Source organism: Carica papaya, chromosome 4, assembly GCF_054855325.1.
Source record: "Carica papaya isolate Zhongbai chromosome 4, ASM5485532v1, whole genome shotgun sequence".
Taxonomy (NCBI): Eukaryota; Viridiplantae; Streptophyta; class Magnoliopsida; order Brassicales; family Caricaceae; genus Carica; species Carica papaya.
The window spans coordinates 17,223,085-17,249,419 of NC_142312.1; the positions used below are offsets into that span (position 1 = coordinate 17,223,085).

Here is a 26,335-nt window from a genome sequence, read left to right on the forward strand (position 1 = left end):
AAGAATGAGAAGAAGAAGGAGAATAAGAAGAAGAAGAAGAAGGAGAAAGAGAAGAAGAAGGAGAATAAGAAGGAAAAGAAGAAGCTGAAGAAGAAGAAGAAAAAGCAGAAGAAGAAGCAGAAGAAGAAGAAGAAGAAGAAGAAGAAAAAGAAGAAAAAGAAGGAGAAGAAAAAGAAGGATAAGAAGGATAAGAATGAGGAGAAGATGAAGAAGAAGAAGAAGAAGAAGAAGGATAAGATGGAAAAGAAGAAGAAGAAGGAGAAGAAGGAGAAGAAGATAAAAAAAGAGAAAAAGAAAAAGAAGAAGAAGAAAAAGAAAAAAAAGAAGGACAATGAGAAGAAGACGGCAAAAAAGAAGGGGAAGGGGAAGGAGAATGAGAGGGATAAGGAAAAGAAGAAGCAGAAGGAGAAAAGAAGGAGAAGTAGAATAAGAAAAAGAAGAAGAAGATTATGATGAAGATGAAGGAGAAGAAAGAGAAGAATAAGAAGAAGAAAAAAAAGAAGTAGAATAATAATAATAATAATAATAATAATAAGAAAAAAAAAGAAGAAGAAGGAGAAGGAGGGGTAGAAGAAGCAGAAGGAGAAAAAGAAAAAGGAAAAGAAGGAGAAGAAGAAGAAGGAAAAGAAAGAGAAGAAATAGAAGAAGAAGGAGAAGAAGTAGGAGGAGAAGAAGCAGAAGGAGAAGTAAAAGAAGACGAAGGATAAGAAGAAAGAGAAAAAGAAGGAGAAAAAGAAGAAGAAAGAGAAGAATGAGAAGAAGAATAAGAAGAAGAAGAAGAAGAATGAGAGGACGAAGAAGAAGGAGAAGAAGGTGAAGGAGAATAAAGAGGAGGAGGAGAAGCAGAAGGAAAAGAAGAAGGAGATGACGAAACAGAAGAAGTAGGGGATGAAGGAGGAGGAGAAGAAACAACAGGAAAAGAAGAAGAAGGAGAAGGAGAAGAAGGAGAAGGAAAACAAGAAAAAGGAGAAGAAGAAAAAGGAAAAGAAGAAGAAGATGTGGAAAAAGATGATGATGATGATGAAGATGAATATGAAGATGAAGAAGAAAGAGAAGAAGAAGAACGAGAATAAGAATAAGAATAAGAATAAGAAGGAGAAAAATGAGATGAAGAAGAAGAAGAAAGACAAGAAGAAAATGAAGATGAATAAGAAGAATAAGAAGAAAAAGAAGAAAGAGAAGGAGAAGTAGAAGGAGCAACAGAAGAAGAAGATGAAGAAGAAGGAGAATGAGAAAAAAAAAAGAAGGAGAAGAATGAGGAGAAGAAGGAGAAGAAGAAGATGAATAAGAAGAAGAAGAAGAAGCAGAAGGAGAAGAAGAAATAAAAGGAGAAGTAAAAGGAGAAGCAGAAGAAGAAAAAGAAGAATAAGAAGAAGAAGAAGAAGAAGAAAAAAAAAAGAGAAAAGAAGAAGAATGAGAAGAAAAAGGAGAAAAAGGAGTAGAAAGAGAAGAAGAATAATAATAATAATAATAATAATAAGATGGAGAAAAAGAAGGAAGAGGAGAAGAAAAAGAATAAGAAGAAGAAGAAGAAAAATAAGAAAAATAAGAAGAAGAAAAATAATATAAAGAAGAAGTAGAAGGAGCAGAAAGAGTATGAGAAATAAAAGGAGAAGGAAAAGAAGAAGAAGTAGAAGAAGAGGAAAAAGAAGAAGGAGAAGAAGAAGAAGAGGAAAAGAAAAAAGAAGAGGAAAAGGAGGAAGAGGAAAAGAAGAAGAAGAAGAAGAAAAAAAAAAGAATAGGAAGAAGAAAGAGAAGATGGAGAAAGAGATTAAGTGGAAGGAGAAGAAGAAGATGGAGAAGAAGAAGAAGAAGAAGAAGAAGAAGAAGAAGAAGAAGAAGAAGAATAATAATAATAATAATAATAATAATAATAATAATAAAGAGAAGAAGAAGGAGAAGAAGAAGAAGAAGCAGGAGAAGAAGAAGGAGAAGAAGAAGAAGAAAAAGGAGAAGAAGAAGAAGGAGAAGGAGAAGGAGAAGGTAAAGAAAAAGAAGCAGAAGAAGAAGAAGAACAAGCATAAAAAGAAGAAGAAAGAGAAGAAGAAGAAGAAGAAGAACAAGACCAAGAAGGAGAAGAAGGAGAAAAAAAAAGGAGAAGGAAGGAGAAGGTAAAGAAGAAGAAGTAGAAGAAGAAAAAAAGTTGATATATGAATTTGCTTAATACAAGATTTCTTAAGAGATGTTTTTTCTCTTGTTCTGATTCTTGTTTTAATTAGGATTCCTACAAGCAAAGTTAATTACTTTATGAGTAGTTTATTCTTAGATTCTCTCTTCAAGGGTTAAATTTGGGTTGCAGATTTATTCTAAATTTTTCTTTCACTAACTGAATTAGATTAAGAACTTGGTGAATCTGATTTAGCTTTCCAAGGAGTTGCTTCCAAGCACTAAGGTATTAAGTCTCGAGTATAATATACCCTAGTTCGTATCAATTTAGTATCAAAGCTCAGGCTCTAAATCAGGTTATATCCTTTGTGTTTCATCTCTTTACTTCTATCTCATTGTTTCAAGTCTTTGTTTCCATTTCCATCCTCTAAATCCATTCGTTATTGCTTAACATCCAGCATATCAATTTAGTGTCCTTTCATTTTTCATTCGTTTCAACTTGTTTTCTGTTGTTAATTTTTCATCATTTGTTGTTCTCCATCTCCTGTGAGCTATTTGTCATCCAAAAGTTAGTCCATTCAAGTTTATTTTTGTTGTTTTACATAAAAAAATATTTAAAAAAAAAGAAAAAATAGAAAGAATGTGAAAAGAAAAGTAAAAAAAAAAAGAGGATTTGAAAAAGGAGTTCAAAAAAATTCAGTTTGTTTTCCTAGATTAAAATTTCTTTTAAGTCGTATTTCTTTGTAAGAATTTATGTTTATCTTTTATTTCCATCTATCTTGGTTGAGTTTCATTCAGATTATTTTTTATTTTCTTCCAACTTGGTTTATTCTATTTCTCATTGTAATTCAAAACATTTGTATAAGCTTTGATTCTCTACAACGAATCTTAACAAGAGAATTGGAGTGGTAAAAGACTGAGTGAGATATGTGAAATTAAGTGATACCATCATTTAAGTGAGATATGTGAGGGGGTGATGTGAGAAACTATTATTCTGCTTTAATAACTTTGATTTATAGCTTAATACAAGATGAGTGGACAAGCAAATAATCCACAAAACAAGATAGATGGGTTTCAAGCCTTAACGAAATTTATGCAAGCTATGGATAGAAGATATGGTGAGATTACAAAGGGGCAACCACCTAATGCTCCTAATCCAGCCATGCATGGTAGAAGATTTGCTAAATAGAGTTTAAGAAGGTAATGACTTTAAAGATGATGAATTACATGGTGATAATGAAGAAGTGAAGAGGTGCAACCGAGAGTAAGAAACAACAATAATAGAAACTTTAGTGGTGTTAAATTGAAGATTTCATCCTTTCATGGATAGATCCTAAAACTTACTTGGATTGGGGAAAAAAGATTGAAGTACTATTTCATTGCAATAGAAACTGCATGGTAAAGCCCAGTAGAGTCGCCACGGCCGAAATCATAAAACCCCTCCGATGAGCCCATTCCCGCTTCTAGTTTCAAAAATTTTTTCGACCATTGTGTTCACCGTCTTTTTCTGTGTAGATTAGCTAAAGAAGAATCCCCAACCTTGAAGAAAAACCGGTGGAGCCACCGCACCCAGAGACCCCCCCCCCCGGCTAATAGGTTTAGTTTTTTTGTGATTTTCTGGCCAACCGATGCCCCCTAACGTATTTTTTCCCAAGGATACGTGTAAAACCGGCCAAAACTGACCAAAATCGACTAGGTCAAGTGGTTGGTATGGTTTAGTAGTTGTTTAGATGATAAGAGTCTAAATAAATGAAAGCTTACTGGGCATTCTAGGCAAGAGTGGACGAATCGGGTACATAGGGAACCCTACTATGGACATTATCTCATTCGAACGGGGTCGAGAAGTCCCATACCGAAAAAGTTTTGGGAGATACAGTTCACCCTCATACCGAATGGGATATCGAGGTGATGGTTTTTTTTGGTGCCCATTACCTGACAAAGTATGAGGATGGCCGGGTTAATTATCAATCTTGATACTAGGTCCACGAATAGAAGAATATCCCTATGGACCCCCACAGGTCCCAATAAGTAGGTTAAAAAGGAAGGATTGTTGATCCTATGCATGAAATTGAAATGTCATTTAGTTAATTGTCTTCATAGATTGATTTTGGAAAAAACCATAATGATAAGTATCGAATAAAAAATTTTAAAGTTAAATGTATTTATTTAAAACAACGGTTCCATTAGTTATTTTCTAATTTTTACCAACCTTCAATTTTTCGTATAAGTGATTAGTGTGTTATTCTTATTAAATTAGTGTAGTTCACCTTTTCGTTAATCATTTCAGATTAAGAAGACCAAAATTCAAATCCTGATCAACAAGAAGGTTGTAAATAGTCCAACTCTTGAACTCCCTTCAAGTGCCAGTGAATGTTGCCTTATGATACTTATTTATTCATTTTTCTTTAATTACTGTTTGTCTTTTATGAACCATATAGAGTAGACATTCCCGTAGCCCTATTGAGCAATTCAATTTATTGTGTAAGGAATATAAACCCTAACGTTTATTATTCGCTTCCATATTTAAATTATAAATTCATTTTTTTTAAGGTTTCGGGCCTCAACATTAATTTAGTCATGCTTTATAATAATTACATAAAGGTAAATTAAAATAGTAAAATGAATAATTTATGGAAATTATTTTGATTTAATAAATATGTAAACAAATTAATAAATTTTATTTTGAATATAATATATAAGATAAGAAAATTAGATGTTGAATATAGAAATATGATTTAAATGAGATCGAATGCCTTAGTAACTAGAGTAGTAGTAGAAACGAGACGAGCATGCAATATGATTCCATGAAACTTTGGGTTCATCACTAATCCGAGAAGATGTAGTTGCTGTGCAAGTTTTCTTCTAATTTTGGGATGATTTTTGGAGCTCAAATTGGAATCATTGTGCTCCAAAGTATGTAAGTATAATTAGTAACCAACTAGAAGCCTTCATATAATCATTTTTTAAAAATGTTTCATTATAATTTTATGAAATTAAGAGCATGCAAACAGGTAAGGGTGATGTGGTTTGAAAATAGAATTTTAGTGATTTTTAAAGTTTTTATAAGTATTTGTTTGTTGATGATTGTGAATGCTCGATTGTATTTTTGTCTATCTCTAAACATGTTAGGAGAATTGAATAGATATAATTTAAGTTACAATGAAATAAAATATGAAGTAGAATGTCAATTGTGGAAAAATTAGGGAGTGAATTAGGAATTAGGCAAAAGAATTGATGAATAAGACTTAAAAGAATTATAAAATAAAAATAAAATGCATCAAGTTGATAAAAATAGAATAAAGCAATAATAATAGATAATAAATATTGGCGATAAAATACTAACTAATTTAATCCTTAAATCACAAAGAGTTACACAAAATAAACTAATATTAACAAGTAAAAATGCAAATAATAAAATAAAATATCAAGATTGATAAGATTTAGTTAGAGAATGAGGGAAGAATGATTTTGTTAGAAAAGGTTGAGAAGGATGTGTCGAATTTTAAAATGTGAAAAAAAAATCAATTTTAACTAGAATAGGAAGAAAAGAAAATAATGCAAATAATGAACTTAGAGATAACTCATTTAAGATTTGTATGCCTGAAATTCAGCAGCGTGGTGAACCCTATCCTTGGTTGGATGATATCATTTCTAGACGTGGTTGGGAAGTGTGTTCTGTTCTAAGTCACCTGACGACAGATTGCTCTGACCAATGTGCATATCTTGTTTGTATGTGCATCTCCTTGTGATAGTGAGAATTCTGATCCCACAATAATATCAATTGAATAACGAACACATGTTCAATATTTAAAAAAACTATAAAATTTTAATAATGTTAATATTGTGATTGGATTGGGACAAATCGAGAATCGGAGATACTTGTGAGGGGCTACGGATGTCTCGATTCGACCAAAAATTTACAGAAAATTATGGTATATTGATTTGAAGGAAAAGTTTAGCTTGGGAAGAATCTGAGGGATAAAATGAACCTAAAGAGATATTGAGAGATATATTGAAAGAGTGGGATAAAATGTGATTTAAGGGGATTTCGAGGAATACGTTGAATTTAAGAGAATTTTGAGGGATAAATTGATGGGGGATACTGAGGGATAAATAGGAAGAAAGGTAGTGAGGGATAAAATATGATAAAATGGGAATGTAATAGTAAATTACTAATAAGATAGAAGTAAGGAAAAGAGGAAGCTTAAGAGATTTAGATGAGAGAGAAAGTAAAAAGGAAAAATTTAGAAATTTATGAAATTACACTGATCTTTGGAGTTTTCAAATAAAAAGCAAAAGAAAAGTTTTACATATATGAATATCTGTATGATTTGTATGCTGCATGCCTAGAGCCTAGTTATTTTTTATACTTATTGAACACATTGAAATTGCTTACCCTATTCAAATTCTAATCTTTTTCAGATTAGAAAGATGAATAGTAGTACCTAAATTAAAATTTTCATATTATGCTTTGTACGGGTAGTGTATATATTTAGTTTTGAATATATAGAATTTTGTTGCCTCATGTATTGTCATTTGATATTATAACTATATAAGGGATAAATAATTATGTAGATTTGTATTTTTATGTACTGTGAATGACTAATTATTTAATTTAGTCGGTACCTGACGACTATAGTGCCTTAGTGGGACTACAAGTCGTCATAAAACTCTTAGATGCAGACAATATAATGTAATACTATAATTTATAACCAAATTTAGGCTTTGATAGCAATTCTACTATTATAATTGAATCATTCGTGAACTTAAGTGAATATTAGAATTTGATAATGAATTACATAATTCTTTCCAATTTTACAATTTATTGAACTAATTTTTAAGTAGCATATTTTTATTTAATTTTAAGATTAAATAATTACACAATTTATTTTAAAATAAGTATTTTTAGTTATTTATAACATTAATATAAAAATTTTAATATATATTTTTTAAAATTATATATAAATAATTACAAATTTGGATAGATAAACTATATTCTAAATTTTACCATTCAAATTTAATTCAGAAAATTTAAACTTAATTCAAATGGGAATTCAATAACTATACCTTTAGATATATTGCAAAATAAGTTATTTATTTGATAAATTTCCCGTGGTATATATTTATTAATGTTTATATGAATTTTAAATATATAATGACATGAAAATATATCAAAATTTACCAATATAAATATATTATTTTAAAATTGGAAAAAATATTAACACGGAAATGTAGATATAGGTACCATCTCACTTATAATTTTTTTGATATAAAAAATAGATTAGAAATAATCATTCTAATTATTTTAATTTAAAAGGTAATAGATAATGTTATTTTTGTTAAAATTATAATAATTTGTGAAAAAAATTAATTTAATCATCGCCAATAAACTAAAATAAATCCGTTAAATTAAATACTATTGACCTACAAATGAAAATTTTTAAAATGTACTAGTTGCTAAACTGGTTAATGTTTATATACTAAAATTGTAATTTAATTTAATTTTTTTCCAAACCCCTCTCTCTCTCTCTCTCTCTCTCTCTCTCGCTTTTTTCTACTCGCCTGATTACATTCGTCTAAACAGATCTCCCTGGTTATATGTCCCTTCTCCTTTTCCTTTAAACCAGTCATAACTCAAACTTAGGGGCGGAAGCAGTGGCCAGCATCTGAATTTCCAGAGAAAAATTCATTTTCGTCTGCAATGTCCACGATTCCCGAAGAAGCTCAGTTGCAAAATGGAGTCATACCAGAACCAGAACCAGGACCCGATCAAATTACGACATCGCAATTAGAACCAAATATAGAGCAACCAAAACCCGAAGCAGAAGAAAAACCTGAACCAGAAACAGAGGCAAGAGCTGCAGATCACAAGCCAGACCAACACAGAGAGACCTCGATCCAATCAAATGAGGAGCAATCCAGAGAGACCTCGATCCAATTAAATGCGGTCGACGACGTTCCCACCTCGGGGCAAACTACGCGCCCTGAGCTGCGAAAAGACGAAGGTAGCCGGACTTTCACAATGAGAGAGTTACTCAATGAACTGAAAAGCGACGAAGGAGATGAGAGCCTTCAGGATTCTGCCGTATCTCCTTACAGGTTTGTGTTTCTACTGATGGATGTTTAGTTTCCTTTTTTCTTTTCTTACTCCTCTTGTTTCTAAAATTTAATCTTGTCGCTAGGATATTCGTAATTGCTTGCTAGGAGATACTGATAGACTCACCGGAAGGGTTTAGATCTCATATAAATATGGTTTTTGAGGATGGTAGCATTTGATCCTCTGTGAAATTCGTATGTCAAATTGGCTTTGCATTTCCAGTTTTTGGAGAAATCATATGCGGATTGGGGCATGTTCAGTTTTTTCAAAATTTTATCGAATAGTTTTGTTTAGGTAACTCTTCCTTGACCAAGCTTTTCAAGTTAGTTACAAATCTGAGCTTTGTTGATATTTTTGTGTGTACTTTTTAAGTATCATACCCTCTTTGATTGTGTTCTTCCTTGCTATGGTGTCAACTCTTTGTCACTTGCACTATCTTTCCTAGGTGAAATTCTTATTTCAAATTGGCTTCGCATTTTCTAGTTTTTGAAGAGATTAGATGCGATCCTAACATGTTCATTTTTTCGAAAAATTTTATCAAACAATTTTGTTTGTGCAACCCTTCCTTGACCATGGTTTTCAAGTTAGTTACAAATCTGAGCTTTGTTGATGCTTTTATGTTGAACATTTTTTAAATATCCTCTTGGATTGCTTTCCTCTTTGCTACAATGCCAACTCTTTCTCCTGCACTAATCATTCATTAAAACTAGTTAGGAAGTACTAACAGTTTTGTGTTTCCTCTTATTAATTCAGTCAAGAGAGTACACCACAGCAACATGTAGAGAATGATCCTGCCATGGACTTGATCAACAGTGTAACAGGTTCTGATGAGGAGGGTCGATCTCGCCAGCGGGTTCTTGCATTTGCTGCCAGGAAGTATGGTCATTCCATTCAATTGTGTGATTTCAATCAGTTAAAGGAAAAAGTCGAGTTGTTTTCATTTGCAGTATCATCAAGAAATTTGTGTAAGATGTAAACTTTGGATTCAAACTTAATAGATTTTTTAACTGGGTTTCCTGTTTTTCACATCCAAACATTAGAAAGAAAAGGAGGAAAAAGTCAAACCCAGCTACTTAGAATCAAATTTTCTGCTTTTTTTTCTTTTTGTTTTTAAAGATTTAACACTAATTTCCTCTGGAACCCTGTAGGTATTCTAGTGCAATAGAGAGAAACCCAGAAGATTATGATGCCCTGTACAACTGGGCACTGGTTCTTCAGGTCTGAAACAACTTTTCATTTTGACCATTTTATGTTTTTGTGTGGATTTTGTTATGTGGAGACAAGTTTGTGAGAAGAAAGCTCTTTCATGAAAGATTTTTTTTTTTTCTCATTTTTAGAACTATTCTTACGAATCAGGCGTTTGATGTTTGTGTAGCACTGTCATTTACAGCGAAAATAAAAAGCAAAAGTAAATTGAAAAGGAAAGAAAGGTTGGGATTTGGGCTAGTAGAGTTCCAATTATTGGGAATATAAGTAGAGAAACTTGTATCTTCTTTTTTTTTTTTAATTCTTTTAGAAAAATAAAGGTGATTATCATAAGTATTGAAGCATAGAGAGTTCTTGATTGGAGGATGGATATCTTTTCTGCTTGAAATTTTGCCTCTTATGTGTCATATGCTGTAACTGGGAAAAGGCTTGGCTGAATTGAGTTTTCTTGTCATATGCTTTCTAAAGTTCATCTTAGCTGCTCTCTTGTTTCTATGTCATAGTCTATTGCTTGAAAAGATTTTTTTCTACTATGCAGTCACATTTACTCATGTATAATGATTTTCTGAAGAGCCTAAAATTTATTGGACAGCTTTCCAGTGTTTTGAGGCAGTATCATAATTTGATTCTTTTCCAAAACTGAAACAATTTCACATAGATCATGTTCCCATATATTGTATTGACGTGATCCACATTTTCCCTTGGCAGGAAAGTGCAGACATTGTTAGTACGGATTCTACTACACCTTCAAAAGATGCGTTGCTTGAGGAGGCTTGTAAAAAGTATGATGAGGCAACTCGTCTTTGCCCTACACTTCACGATGTATGTACATCTATCTCATGGAGAGCTGTGTTTTATACCTTATTAACTGGTCATATTGAAGTGACAATACAGTGCAAATACAGTACATAAGCCAGGTAATAGATTGAAAACAGAATGCTTAGAACTTTTGCTGCAAGTCGTATGCTAGACCTGCAGTACTTAAGAATTTCAGATTTCCTGGTGCAACATGAGGATTAAATAGGACAGTATTGCAGGTTATAAAGATTAAGAAATCTGGGGAAGGGCCTGTTTTACATTTGCTTTTGAGTGATTCCTGCCTGGTTGCTTCTTCTAATTTGTACAGACATTTACATGGCAGTCTAAAGCCACATTTAGTATACTAAGTGGGGAAAGGTAAGGAAGTCTGAAGCTTTATCCTACTTTAGTCAGTGTTTGGTATTTAAAATTGACTCAGGTAGAGGAACTCTATCTTACCAAGAGTGGTAAACTAGTTAGGGTGGGAGTCCATCTCTATCTAACAAAATTACTTCAATGCTCATTTGGGACATTTTTCTTCCAAATTTATCCCTCCTAATGACACTAATTACAAAATAACACAGTATTTGAAAATCGTTCCAACACTACCCCAATAAACTTCCAAAGCTTTACTACACTGTCATTGGAAACTGCTAGAACACTGTCCAACCTCAGCAAAAAAATGTTGGAAAACATTGTTACTACCCCAATAAACTTCCAAAGCTTTACTACACTGTCATTGGAAACTGCTAGAACACTGTCCGACCTCAGCAAAAAAATGTTGGAAAACATTGTTATGTCATATACCAGTTACTGAATAACCATATTTTGATCTGGCAGGTATCTAGCTTGATTGCTAGGCCTTCACAGCCTTTAGGCCATGTTTTTTGCAATTTCTGGGTCCTCTTGGTTGTTGCTGTGTGACCCTCAAAGTCATTTGGTTGTCTTCTCATGACCTTTACGGTCATCTAGTCATGTACTAGCAAATACTATCCTATCTTGATTGAGATTACTACTCAACCTCGGCCCTGTTCCTGAACACTAACTAAATTAGCTAAGTTACCCTGGGGCTCTCAAAATTTGACATAACAAGTTTATGCAATTCGTTTAGAGATGACAACAGTGTGGGTTTTCCCACCTCGTCCCTGCCCTGTCCGTTATTATCCACGTGCCGTGTCTGTTCTGTATCCAGCACATATATGAAAGCTTTTCTCCTTGTCCTTGTCTTATCTGGGAATTTAATTCCTTATCTGCACTAAACCACCCATTTTGTTAAAATATAAAAGTAATAAATAAATATGACATATAAACTGAAAAGACTATATAAGAATATATTTATATTTTTTATTTAATTCGTAAATATATATGTATAAATGGGGCGGTTCAAAGGGGGAAATATGTAGCACTACCCAAACCCGTCTGCCCCGAATTTGTTTCTTGGCAAAGGAAAACTGTCCCACCTGGGGAGTGGCATTCTGGATATCTGTAGTTCATGGGCAAAAGTAGCGATTTCTTATTCTCTGTGCATGTATTCTTCTTTCTTTTCTTGATAATACTTCTTTTCCTATTAAAAAAAGGTTAAGTGGCATTTAGGTTTGGGTATGGTGTAATGAGTTTGGGTCATAAACCAAGTGAAATTTGTTTAGACACCACAATAAAAGTGCCTAAATAGTAAACAAGCCACTTAGCAACATGATTGAATCCATTTTATAGCATAAAGGTTTGAAATATATTAAACTAGTTATGCAATAAATAGTAACTTCTCTATATTTATTCATCAAAGTCCTAACATTATTAATATATATTGATATATATTCAATATCCATATGCTAAGCCCTTGTGGAAGGGATTATTATTTGCTGGTCTCTGGTGTTTTTGGCTTGCTCGTAACTCGGGAGTCTATAATAATAGAAACACTCCATACTCCGAGTTGTGAAATAGGGTGATTTTTTTGACCTACTTGTGGATTACAGGACATGGCTGCTACAAGGACCTTAGCATCTCTGATCTTCAATGCAATTGGGATATCAATTTTTTTTTTTGAAATAAGCAATTGGGATATTATTATTCGTGACTGTTAGCTTTTCGTGTTGGTTGTTTCTGCTGCTTTTGATGGATTTACTTTTTTTGTATTTCATTTTTTAGGATGTGTCATTCTCCTATCTTGTATTTTCTTCTCTTCGTCTTAATAAATTCTTCTTTTATGGAAAAAAAACTCAATATTCATATTACTAAAGTAATCTATTTATTTTGGAATTAAATGTGATGTTTATATTTTCATGGTTATTCTGAAATTATAATATTATTCTAAATAAATAATCTATTAAGCATGTCAATTATTATTTGAAATGACTAAAAACATATTAGTTACTTCGCAAAGTTGCTAATACATCTCTATCAACACTGTAACAAATGCCCCCATGTCTTTTTAATTGGGAAAATTACGAACCCATATTTTGCTGGTGTGACAATGGAACCTCTCTTAACTAACTTTGTTTAACTTTAAACAAATGAAGGATAAAAATGTAATTTGCACCTTTTTATATTATAGCTACACTATTATTATCATATTTTTCTTTTCTTGCAGTTATAGTATAATAATAGTTCACTATTCTCCCATTCATATTCTCCCTAATCGTATTTCTTTCGACAATAATATCACAATATCATTTTCGGTTTGAGTTTTTAATTTTTAATAATAATTTTATTTTACTTTTAGTTTTTTAACTTAACTAAATCTGTATTTGTATCAGTCATTCTGCTTTTACCAGTTTTTGTATTATTGGTTTTGATCAATTTATCTGGTTTTAATTGGTTTTAAGTAGCATTCTACTTTGTGCAAAATTTAAACTGTACCATACTACTCTATATTGTTACGTACATATAGGAAAGTAGTTTTCCCAATTAAAAAGAGTTTTTTTTTGTTAATGTGCTGATAGTATAGGGGGGTATTAGTAATGTTCCTTAATTATTTTACAAATAGGTTAAATGCATTAAATTGATTTTGAGGAACTAATATTTTATTCATAGGAAAGCAAATGGTAAGTTCGATATACTTTACTAAAAAAATCATTTGATATTATTAGTATACTGTTTATGTAATTTATCTTTTGGGAATTAAATTTGATGTTGGTATTTTCATGGTTATATGAAATTATAATATTATTTCAAATAAAATAATATATGTTGATTATGATTTGAAATGACTAAAGCATATTAATCATTTTACAAATATGTTCAATGTCTTAAATTGATTTTTGAGTTAGTTAGCATATAACTTAACTTGATAGATAAATGGGTACAAACGAGTTTAAACAGGTTGATTCGGTTATAAATAGGTTGGATTTGGATTTGGAAATAAAAACCCAATTGGTAAATGGGTCAAGTTTGGGTTTAGGAGTGAAATTGTTATTTCCTTGTGTAGACACTACTTGTTAGACACTGGTGACATAAACTGCTACCTGTACCCTACTATACACCAGTGTGCTATGGTACACTTTCCTATTAAACGACCCTACCTTATACAAATTGTTAAAATAGCCTAATTTTCTAAGTTAATAATGTTAGTGGATATGTTTGTATAGTGATCTATTATGATCCCTATCACATTGTAATCTATTTTGTCCCTTGATAGGCTTTCTACAATTGGGCAATAGCAATCTCAGATAGAGCAAAAATGCGAGGTCGTACAAAGGAGGCTGAAGATCTGTGGAAGCAGGTTTGAGTGTATGATTTTGGAGTTCAGTCATGCTATTTTTCTGCACCTATTTATCAGAAAACACATGGCTTATGTTTTATTTGTCTAATAGAAATTGGGCTGCTATCAAATAGGGTACTTACTGCTGGATATGAATATAATTAATGGAATAAAGGTTACATTATGAAAAAGAAACATATTGCTATATTGCCAAATCCCATATGTTTTGGTACCAGGGGCGACCTTTATGATATCTAGAGAGGTTTGTCATGCTAAATTCAGATTTGTTTTTCTTCTTCTGTATTGTTCTTCTAAACTAGGGGAGGTTGCGTTTTAGGAATCAATATCATGTGTAGATATGTTATTCTGTTCATATCCCAACTCTTTTATATTAACCTAGTGTTGAAAAAGTTTATCTGATTTCAGGCAACAAAAAACTATGAAAAGGCCATCCAGCTAAACTGGAACAGTCCCCAGGTACACCAAAAACTATATTGGCGTCTTTTGTAACTTCATCTGAAGTCTATTCACTAATATCTTTTTTGCACCAGTACTCCTTTTGTAATATTTTCTTTTTTGTGGTGTGATTCAACTTCCATGTAAAATTCATTACAGGCGCTCAACAACTGGGGTCTTGCACTCCAGGTACTTTGAGTTAAACTAAATTTCTTTTAGAATTACTCAAATGCATTTTATTCTATTTACGATTAAATTATGAGAATAACTTTGGAGAGCCTTGTTTAGTAATTTTTGTCAGTTTTTACTTTTTCGTATGTGTGACAATGATATGAAGTCAAATGTGATTTTAGTTTCTGTTGTACAATTTAGGAACTCAGTGGAATTGTTCCGGCACGAGAAAAGCAAACTATTGTGAAAACTGCAATTAGTAAGGTACACAAATCATTGGTGATACCAGTGGTTGCATTAATATATAGGCAAGAGCAGCATACTTGGCATCTGATGTATTCTTAGATTTTTTCTGGTAATGTCTTTCTTTCTTATACTTCCACTGACTTTATAATGCAGTTCCGTGCAGCAATAAGGTTGCAGTTTGATTTCCATCGAGCAATTTACAACCTTGGAACTGTTCTGGTCAGTTGCAAATCTGTGATATTACTTTTGGAGGTTGAGATAAACCTTTTCTTGTTATTTGTGGGATTAGAAACCACAAGGAACTCACCGGCCACTCTTTGGAGAGGGCTGACTGTTGAGGCTAGACCATGTTTATGATGTTTTGCTTTTAGTTGAAGTGACACATATCTCCTCATTGCAATATGCTATTATGTAGTATGGACTAGCAGAAGACACACTAAGAACTGGGGGTTCAGGCAATACTAAAGAACTCTCTCCTAGCGAGTTGTATAGCCAATCTGCTATGTACATTGCATTTGCCCATGCATTAAAACCAAGTTACTCTGTAAGTGCTGTATCTGATGTTTCCTTCTATCAGCTTCTGCAGTTTATTTTTAGATTTTGCAGTTTGAAAATGTACTTTCTTCTTATAGTTTCATTTTTTTAAAATCTTCCTTCAGATACCTTCTAAAGATTCCCACTTAGTTAGTTGTTGGTGAGGAATGCATTACCCCACTCCCTCACATTTTCTTTCATGACAATATCTACTTTGATGCTTCAAACTTTTCAGGTTTACAGCAGTGCGTTGGGTGTTGTGCGATCCATGGTCAGTGCTTGCTTTTATTAACATTCATTTTATTGTATTCTAAAATGTCTAATTTCTCTTAAAATTCATTTTGTTACAACCCTGTTGTTTCTCTTTTTTGCTTAATTTAATTGATTTTTCTGTATTAGTTAGACTGTAGTTCCTTAAAATTAAACAATTGTTCTCTTTGATGAATCTGAATATAAATAGTTCGAAACTGTAATCTGGCCTGAGAAACTGTTGTTTCATTATTAGTGTTCTGTTAATGAGTCCCCAAGAGTCTACGTTGGGTTTACGGGTCAAGGTGTTAAAAATATTTTCACATGGGAAGTGTAGGAAAGTTAGTGAAAATGTTAAGTATTTTATTTTCTAATTATTTATGTATCTGAAAGTAGTTTGTAGTTACTACATCTGTCAGTTTATGTTCAGTTTTATGTTTGAAAACTGCCATCAGTTATCTTATTTTTAAGGAGGTATTAAATATCCTTGAGGAGAAGCAGTTATCTTATAGTGTTAAGGCTGTTCCGAGGGAAATATTGGCAGAGAATTATCAATAAGATTTTTTGAGTACTTAAAATCTAGAAGATTTTTGGTTTCTGTAATTATGAGCATATACTATTAATCAGAATCTCAGAACAAGGTCCTAAAGTAGAGGCCATAACATTTGGTACCAAAGTCTTACCATTATGGGTGATCTACGATCTCTCAGGCAAAAATTTTAGAATTTCCTAAAATTGTACCAGGAGGATTGAGCACAGGAAGAACTTGAGTGGGAGTGAGACTGGACCACTTTGCTACCTGAGTAAGTTGTCTGGAACTATTATTTATAGAATTGTCTGGTCGTTCCGAAGTCAGAAGAGATGTTGGCTACAGAAGCAGTGGTGCGAAAAGGACTTGGCAGAATTAGTGCAACTTCCCCAAGTGGGTTCAGTGGATGATGTTCCACAATCTGAGGAATTTGCAGTTGGGCAAGTTTGTTAACTGTGAATTGAAAGTGATTGTTTGAGGCAGAACTTGAAGGCAACAGACTCAAGGGTCTTTGCTTCAACTGCCAAAAGATGTTTATCCTGAGTAACTGCTGTGACAAAATTTGTTCAATCTGCGGAGGAAGAAGAGCATATAGATGCCTACACACCAGCAAGCATCACCAATCCAGGGGAATTTCATGAGAAATCAATCGGCGTAGATGGATCAAGAAGTATCATTCACCATGAGAATTTCCTTGAGTCTGTTGAACCTAATGTAACCATATGCATTCTCTTAGAATCAGACAATCCGAATGATGATCAGACTGTCCAGATATATGCCCATGTGCTTTTCTTAGATCAGTGTGCCTTTTTTGATTCGTTGGCGGTGTTGGATTTTGGCTAGAGATTGTGGCTGAGTTTGATGGTGAAGAAAGATACGAGGAATTGGTCGAATTGATGTTTATCATGGGTCACTGCTGTCCCAAAATGTGTCATATCCACGGAGGAAGAAGAGCAGATAGATGCCTATGAACTAGCAAACATCATCAACCTTTAGCAATTCAATAGGTGTAGACAGATCAAGAAGTAACATACACTGGGAAAATTTTCTCGAGGAGTCTGTTGAACCTAATATAACCATATGCATACTCTTAGAATCAGGCATAATCCCATTAATGAGCAGACCATCCAGATATGCCCATGTGCCACGCCTTTTTCAATTCCTTTAGTGGTGTTGGATTTTCACCCTAAATCTAGTTCATGTAAGATTTTGGCTAGAGATTGTGGCTGATAGGTTTGATGGTGAAGAATGAGAGGAGGAATTGGTCCCAGTTGATGCAAAGGAGGCTACAATCCCCATTCTATAAGAGGAGTTTGATCTTCATAACAATGCACATGGAGGGATGAGGTTGCTTTGCGAATTTCTAGAAGAACTTCCTACCTTGAGGTTTCAGTACCCTGGGACTGTTTGCCTTCACCAGATTGAGGATGGCGAAAGAAAAATTAATGAGACAGTTGTGTGTAAAGAAGTTACAGACTAGTTCCTTGCCTTTCTAGTACTTCAATCTTTTTGATTGTTTTATTCATTTTTAACCTTCTAAGGTTGGGTGCAAATCTAGGTGTCCCTTGTTGACAACTCTAGATTGATAGTTTACTGTCATGTGTACGATTTTTATTAAAAGTTGGCAGCAATTACACTTTCATGGTCTGAGGGAATCTAGGTGGAGTTGACCAAGAAACTTATCTACCGCATCACAAACAGTGGATAGAGATCCATCATTGCTGCATCTACTACTTTTAGCAAGTTGAATGACCCTCAAGATTTGACTCCTAGTGATTCATAGGACCATTGGATTTGCCACCTACTTTGACTGCTACATTTTTCCATTCCTACTCAGCAGCTATTTTATATTTTCGTGTTTGGGCTGGATAAAGAGAAGTTTGGTTCACTGTTTCAAAGAACAAAAAAAAAAGAAGTTTGGTTTACTAGGAAGGGTTGCCTCCTAAAGATGCTTCTTGGGAGGCTACTGATCATTTAGCTCATCGCTATCTGCATTTTGTGCTTGAGGGACAAGCGGTTCTGGAGGGGGAGAGTACTGTTATGAGTCCTGAAAAGTCTACATCAGATTCAAGGGTTCTAGTTTATGAAAGGTTTTCCACATGAGAAGTGGAGGAAGACTTGGTCAAATTGCTAAGTATTTTATTTTCTAGTTATTTTACTTTTTTGAAAGTAGTTAATAGTTACAAAACTTTTCAGTTTATGTTCAGTTTTATGCTCGAAAACTATGTGATCGTTTATTCGATTATTAAGGAGGTAGTTACTGTCCTTAAGGCAATTAGCATGTATTGTGTACACAAGGCTGTCCTGGAGGGAATAATATAGCCATAAAATTACTGATAAGTTTATTAAGTCCTTTAAACTCTAAGTGCTCTTTGGATTCTCTTTTTTAATGAGCTTATACTATTAATCAATATCTGTTAACAGGATCCTAAAGTAGGGTCCATAACATAGTCCTTGATAAAAAGGGAAACCAACCATTGTATTCATTTGAACATTTGGCTAGCATATGAACATAGTTGATGAAGATTTCATTCTTTGTCTAGCAGGCAAAATTACAATCCATCAGCACAACTAACTTTGCTGTTGCAATGTCAGTTTAGAATTCAATCGTTCAGCTCAATAATAACACATTTTTTATGTATGTTTTGTTGTAATTGGTTGGAAAAGTCCTTATTAACAAAATTGGGCGGTGATTTTGTGGCAGTTGCCCCTTCCCCATCTTAAACTTGGATATTTGACTGCACCACCTGTAGGCAATCTGCTTGCACCTCATAGTGATTGGAAGCAATCCGAGTTTAGTTTGAATCATGAAAAGCTTCAACAGGTATTCTTCTGCACGCTAAATTAACTGGTACCTAGGTATACCTTTCCTTCTTCTGTGATTTCCTTCTGAATCTTTATGCCCTGCACAGGTGAACAAATCTGAACAAAATCAAATTTCCCAAAGCCTCTCTGGCAGATCAGGAGATATGAATAGTGATAAAAAGACTATCAAAGTCAATATTCCCGATATTGTTTCTGTCTCCGCATGTGCTGATTTGACTTTACCACCTGGTGCTGGTCTCTGCATTGATACAATTCATGGGCCAATTTTCCTGGTAAGATTCATGTTTGTGCTTTTCTATGAACCATTTCTCTATGTGAAGGTTTTTGGATGGATACAGAAACCTTATAATATAAAAGCAACCTAGGTTTCCTAAAAAATAAACACATAAAACAAGACAGACAATTTATGAATTTTTTTTTCTTTTCAAAATATATTAATAATCATTCAATCAGAGAAGATAGATAAATATATTTTATTTTCTAAAAATTAAATTTCTTTCCTCTTTTTTGGAAGCTGTGAGGGAAGAGAAAAGAGAAGAAATGGAGGGGGCAGAAAAGAAAAGAAAAAGTAGTATATTATTTTTCCTTGTTTGGATGCTAAAAGAATACGTAAAAGAAATAGAAAAAAAATAAATGAAAATATTGTTTGTTTTTTAGTAGAAACAGAACGAAAATGTTTGGTTCTACCGTTGTAAAACCCTTTTGTCTTTTATGGTTTCATCTACCTAAGTGCTATATATAATAATTTATAAAAGAAAACTTATGTATTGCCTTTTTGAACAATAAAGAATTGCAAATGTTTAGAAAATATTTATTAAAATAAGTTGTATAGATCATGAAATATTATATAGATCATGAAATAAATAAATAGTAATACTTAAAATTTGCATAATTTGTTTGTATCTTATTATCAAGCAGAAGCCTTGGAATGTTCTTGGGACCTGGGCACGAACCTTGAACTTTTGTCATTCCAAGAGTCAATGCATTCCTAGGACCCCAATGGTGTTCTAGGAATCAACTCAGTATCTGGCGTTTTCTAGAGACATGGTCAGGTTATTGGACTCTGGCATGTTCTCTATACCTGGAGGTAGTTTCGGGATTTGTATTGAGTTTTTGGGCTTGGGTTTACTTGGGATCCATGATTGATCTGCATATCTGGAGGTGGCTTGGGGATCTGAGGGCATTTTAGGGGTTTGAGCATATCCAAAATCTGGGTGTGAGCTAGGGACCTAAGTTTGCTAGCGAGACCTAGAGATATACTCGGGACCCTGGAGTAGAATCCGGACCTCAATGGTGATCTAGGTACTTGTAGGCATTGGAGCTTATCTGTGTTTTTTGGGAATTGGGTGCAGTTTGTAGTGATGTCAACTTGATGGGTTTGAGCCAGATTTCACTCGCCTTGCCTTTGTCCAGCATGTTAATATTTTTACTCTGTTGGTGGTTTTGGAATGAATATTTATGCTCTGTCCTGTTCGTTTCATTCCCCACTTGGCACCAAATATTTTAACTTTACGTATGCGAGTATGTGTGTATATATATATATATCTAAATGCAAGAACTGAGATTTATCGGTCAATGTGAATAACAAAAGGATGTGAACCTACCCTGTCTCAATTATAATTCTTTCACACTCATCTTGTCCTACCCTGAATTCTTTTTTTGAAGGAAAAAACTGTACCTAACACGGATGGCGTGGTTTGGATTCTCATATCCACTGGATATAGTCCTAGGTTCCAGAGGTGGTCTAGAGATTTTAGTGCATTCTTGGTGCATTCTTGAAACTTAGCCATGATCAGGGGACTTGAGCATTCTTAGTACTTGGGTGATATCCTGAGGACTCAACATGTCCAAGAGAGATGGTAACATTATTAGAAATCAGGCGCTTTCATGTTATTGAAGTGGATTCAAGTTGAGTTCTGGGGCCCAGGGGCATTCTCAGGACCTGTGAGCTGTCTGGAGATCTGGAGGAGATTTGGGGATACAAGAGCAACTTGGGGATCTGAGTACGTTTTTGGGACTCAGACATGAATTGGATGCATTCCGAAGATCTAGGCATGGTCTGTGGACCTAAGCTTGCTTGAGAAATGCAGAAGCAGACTTGGTTCCCCTATCTGGGGATGAATTATTTGTCTCTTAACCTGCCTTGTCTGGGGAACTTAATTCCGTGCTTTGCACCAAATAGTCAAATGTGTATGTATATATACAAGTACCAAAATTTACATGCGAATGTGCATAGACAAAAAGAATATATAGAAATACAAATATGAATGTGTATGAATATGTAAAAATAAATGTAGAAATTATATAAATTTATATATATATTTGAGGCAGGTAATGTTATTGCATAACCCAAATGTACCCTGTTCCAGATGTGTTTCTTTCATCACTTGCCCAATCCTACCCTGAATTCATTTTTTGAAAGGAAAAATTGCCCCACCCTGGATGGGGCAGTGTACGTTCCCACAATTCACAGGTGGTTTTGGACCCGAGTGCATTCTCAGACCTAGGCTCGTTCTCAAAACTTAGGGTTCGGGGGTGGTCCAGGAATCTTGGGTGGCCCCAGGAGGTTTGGGGACCAGGGGCATGTTTTCCAGGACCTAGACACAGTTCTTGGGTCTCAAAGTGTGATACAACTTCTGTGAAGATTTAGCATATGTAGAGATGGAAAGGGGGCAGATCAGGCCAAATCCAAATCCAACCCCCTTTTGCATATTGCATGAACCGAATCCTTACAGAACCCAAAACAGATTTGTTTTTTCGGAACTTTTTGGGGCCGTACTGGATTTATGGGTTATGCCACTCATATCTGCTTCGTATTTGATGATGCACACAAAATTAAGACAGAGGAGCAAATGCAGATGTGCAGTCAAGCTGGAGTTGGCGCTTTGAAGGCGAAGAGAAAGTGGAGCTGGTGCTGTCAAAGGCGAAGAGGATGAGGAGCTAGCGAGGTGGATGATTGTTTTGGTAAAAGATGCTGAAAAAACTCAAGGTTTCTTTGGTGCGTGTATAGTATCATATATATATATATAGACAAGTCGGGTTTGGGTGGGGTTTTGGCATATGCCAAACCTGATTCTGCTCTGAGTCAATCTATTATTCCAGACAATCCGAATCCAACTTGATCTGAACCTGTTGGCCGGTTAAAAAAATACTGGTCGGGTGTGGGCGGGTTGGCTTAAGTTTTGTAAAAATGCTATCCCAAAGCATACATCAAGGGTAGATTTGTCCTTATGTATTTTACAATATCTTTTTTCTCTTTTGTCTGGAGGAATTAAAAATGTGACAATTGATGGGGATGAAAGGATAAAATTTATTCCTTATTCCCTTTCTTTCCTAAGTATGTCTCAAACTCCTTAATAAGGAAAAATATGATTTTCTTTTCCCTCAGCTCATTCTGATCCATTCCTCTTCATCCAGATATACCCTTACATGCAATATATCTATATTATTATTATTATTATTATTTTTTTGAATATGCAATATATCTATATTATATTTAACAATATCTTCAGAAGCAATATTTATTGCCCAAGACACAAATTAGGAACATCTTGAACTACATTTTATGCAAGATAAATTATCAAATAAAAGTAATCCTTTTTTCAATGGCGACTTTTTTTCTAAGCATGATGAAATGAAGCCTAAATATGCTTGCAGTTCCTCTGGTAATTGGCATTTCCTGTCAAGTGGAAGAAGTCATTTGTTCTATGTGTTATTATGTTCCAAAAATTAATTTTGGCTTTTACCTGGAGCTAGTTAGCTCTGCTATTTGGGTCCTTTCCTCCAGCCTTCTAGTTGCAGAAAGCATGTCCATGACTAAATTCATGTCATCTTGGTCTATCCTTACTCATCTTTGCTTGGTCTACCTAGATTGTCTCTGATGCCTCCTTGAAATAATTTTGAAGATAACCGAATTACATTTAACTCATTACCACAATTTATCCTTTACTTATATGATGCTAGCATTTGCGTAGAATAAATAATTTTCTGTACGAACTTTTTGTTTCGCAAGGAACTGTCTGGGCTACTTTGTGGGCCTTCACTTTTTTGAACATGCATGTTTTATTTCATTGGATGGGAATTAATATAAAGCAACTCATATTTGGATACTCTTTTATATTTAATTTGGAAATTTTCCATGATGGACAACTGGATTTAGAGTTAGTTTTGTTTTTGAAGAATGACAGTATATTTTAATTTGTTTGCTTATTTAATTTACCTTCTACTTAGTGTTTAATTAATTTATTTTTCACCATGCTCTGTAATGATCTAACTACAAAAGATTATGATGATTTCCTTCCTGAAGGTTGATTGCTAGATAATCAGGGAGGTCAGAACAAATATTACAGATCCTGTTTATAGTGATTTTCAACAAATTATAATAATCACTGGAAAATTGGGTCTTGTTTCCTGATAGAAGCTCGGAGCGTTTGTTCAAGTTGCATTCATGTTTTGGAGTCATATTTCTCTTGTTGATCTTTCAGGTTGCTGAGTCATGGGAATACCTGGATGGATGGCTTGATGCAATCCGCCTACTTTACACAGTTTATGCACGTGGTAAAAGCGATGTTTTAGCTGGTATTATTACAGGTTGATTATTTTATTTATTGAACATGTCAGCATGCAATTCTTTTCTGTAAGACGATAAAAGATTTATGATGGAGATGCTGATTACTTAGATTAAGCTTTTGTGTGTTGTAAATTGTTTTGGCTACTGAAATTTTCAGCTTACCTCACCCATTCCTTTGTTTATCTCTTTCCTCAATTTGGCTTCGTTGGATGCTCATGCAACCCTGGCCAGAAGAGTTAGTTTTGGGAGAGAAAAATAGTTGGAAATAAAAGAGAGATTTGTTTTTTCTTTCTTGAACAGGGTTCTGTGTTTCTTTCTTCCTTGAACAGATAGGTTGTTTGGTTTCATTTATTTTTCTGGTAAAATAATTTTATAAGCTGGTTTGGTTAAAAAATGAGCTTAATGAGCAGTTGTTTTAGAATAGTTGGCTCATAAGTTCGTGATTTACAATTAAATAGAAAAGGCTCTCAGAGGATTTTTTCGGAGTATAAGCTATGCGATAAGTAAATTTGTCTTTCTGGTTTGTAATTAAAATATTCCGATTAGAAGCTGTTAAATAATTACTTGTCATTTTTTAGTTGGTTGATTTCATTCTCAATTTACCAGCTCTGTTTTACCATAAACTTATGATTTATGTGCACGTTATAACTTGAATAGAGATACAATAAACATTTATTTCACTTATTTTTGTAAGAGGTGAGAAATTTTATCACAAAAAAAAAATCCAAAGGCTATTATGCCCTTCCCATTAATAAGGTTGCCATATGTTCGGGTAACTTCCATACATTTATCTTGTATTTTTATGTTTTTATTAATTGATCTTTAATTTTTAATTTAAAAATTGATTTCTATATTTTTAAGGAGAAGAAATACTATTGACGATAAGAGAGAAAACAAATAGAAAAAATGAGGATAAACAAGGAGTAAAAATACAAGGAAAACTAACACAAACAGAAATCAATATAGAAGAGCCTCCCAGATGACGATATATCTTTGAAACGGTCTTGTGCCTTGGCCCACAAAGGATCCAGAAAGTCTTTCCTTAAAAGGACATTTTAGTCATTTTAAGCTCATCTTTTTTCTCAATTATTCTCTCCCTCTATCTCTAGTCAAACCATTTGCAGATTATGTTATTATGCGGTTGTTTGGCAGAGAAGTGGTGAGTGCAGAGGAGAAAGTAGATATGTGGATGGTGATTAGTACAATGAATTAAAAACAACTAACATATTCTTAAAAAAAAAATTGTAAAGTGTTAAATTAGAAAGTTAAAGATTAGTCTAAATGAAGGTAATTTTTGGAATAAATCCATTTATGGATTTATTTAATTCAAAAATGATAAGATTTTTATTTGAAATTATAAGAATTGAGTTTATATAGAAATTATATAAAATTAAAATAAAATATTTTAAATTATATATATTTTTATAAGATTGACTTTTTTTTTTAAAGCCAAAGGGAGAAAAGAAAGCACACAGGAGAGCGAGACACTAGTGATTCATTATGCATGTCCGTGCATCGTCTTAGATATTTAATATGAGAAGTTAGTCTAACTCCTTTGTGCATGGAAAATTTTGATGGTGCCACTCGAGCCAAATGAGCTAGAAAAGCAAGACGATCACATAGGATTTCCCTCCCTATGTACGTGAGAAGCTTTAATGTTCTAAACTCTCCTCAAGAGGTTGAAGAGCCTAGCCTAGTCCACATAGTGCAAACCTTTAATGTGAGCAAACTTCTCAAAATGAAGCTTCAGGTATAAGCAGTCAATTTCAATGATAATGTTACTGTAATGGAGTCCCATGCTTTTTGAAAACCTATCAAGGAAGTTAGACCTCAACCTGCACAAGGTAATAAGAGCCTGTATTAGTTAAAAAAATCTGTGATCTGGTTATCTTTATTGTTTTTTAGCAGGTCGTCAGTTGAAGAATGCCCATTCATACTCCTAATAGAACCATTTGTATTGGTTTTGATCCATTCCAAATAGGGGCCCTCCAGCCAACATCCAAGTGCTTTCCACAATGCCTAGGGAAGTCGGTTGACTCATTTTTGTTGTAACTCTTTTGGGCTTCCAAAGCTATCTGAATGATCTCACACCTATTGAGGATTTTAGTTTTTTGAGCATCACTGTGAATGAATTCATTATATGCATGCCAGTTCAAGCCATAATAACAAAAATAGCCTTCCGTTTTGCCATTTTGTGGGTAGAGACATCACTCTACAGATTCTACTTGAGCTACCTATCAAAAGGAAGAGAAAAGAAGTTGTCAATAAGACATACATCAATATCGTTAGTTCAGACCTATCTAGAGACAATACAATCTTTAGTAGTATAGAGAGTATCCTTGGAGGTAGGTTGTATATGAGCAACTATTAAAATAAAATGATATTCGTTGATCAAGCTATCCAAAACTAATGATATATGTAAAAAATAATAGGTAAAAATAAGGGAAATATTAGATTTGCGCAGGTGGTGTTTAGCAATAGTGGAGGGTGCAGAAATAAGACAACTGAGATGAAACTTTTCGCTGCAATGGTTAAATGAAGTGGGCACTCCTTTACCTGCAAGAAAGATAAGGAGAAATGCTAGAAACAGAGAAAAAAATGGAGGATTTTGGTGCTGTGTCGGCAGCAATAGAGAGGAGAGCAGAGTAGGTCTGCACGGGGAAGAAGACAAGTTTAAATACCCATTTTGTCTCCAAGCTCAGCTGAGCCTGAACGCATTGGATCACCTTTTAGTGAAACAATGCATTTTGGTGTGGGTTGGATCGACTTGCTTTATACATGCCTGATAACATCCCCCGTCAAGATGGAGAGTGAACGTTTTCTGCTTCCATCTTGATCATATGCTCCTTG

At 33.8% G+C, this 26,335-nt stretch overlaps 2 protein-coding genes across 3 annotated transcripts; one reads left to right on the forward strand and one right to left on the reverse strand.

Moving 5' to 3' along the window:
- Window positions 1-447: 447 nt before the first annotated feature.
- Window positions 448-1,849, reverse strand: LOC148266338 (uncharacterized; the record flags this gene model as incomplete). Its single annotated transcript, XM_088219089.1, has 3 exons — window positions 448-503; window positions 544-580; window positions 1,781-1,849. Coding segments are annotated over 3 exons (162 nt in total), but the record flags the coding sequence as incomplete, so codon positions are not given.
- A 5,818-nt stretch (window positions 1,850-7,667) lies between these two features.
- Window positions 7,668-23,667, forward strand: LOC110807357 (Tetratricopeptide repeat (TPR)-like superfamily protein). Of its 2 annotated transcripts, none has more exons than XM_088217993.1 (14): window positions 7,668-8,205; window positions 8,957-9,079; window positions 9,352-9,421; window positions 10,118-10,231; window positions 13,842-13,925; window positions 14,331-14,381; window positions 14,520-14,549; window positions 14,733-14,795; window positions 14,931-14,996; window positions 15,193-15,321; window positions 15,547-15,582; window positions 18,794-18,913; window positions 19,002-19,187; window positions 21,774-21,941. In XM_088217993.1, exons 1-14 carry the CDS (start codon window positions 7,808-7,810, stop codon window positions 21,849-21,851), a joined length of 1,548 nt encoding a protein of 515 aa, XP_088074119.1. In that variant the 5' UTR covers window positions 7,668-7,807; the 3' UTR covers window positions 21,852-21,941. The 2 variants fall into 2 exon arrangements, with proteins under 2 accessions (XP_088074119.1, XP_021888170.1); XM_022032478.2 differs by lacking the exon at window positions 21,774-21,941 and adding an exon at window positions 23,400-23,667 and having other exon boundaries at window positions 7,669-8,205.
- Window positions 23,668-26,335: the final 2,668 nt, after the last annotated feature.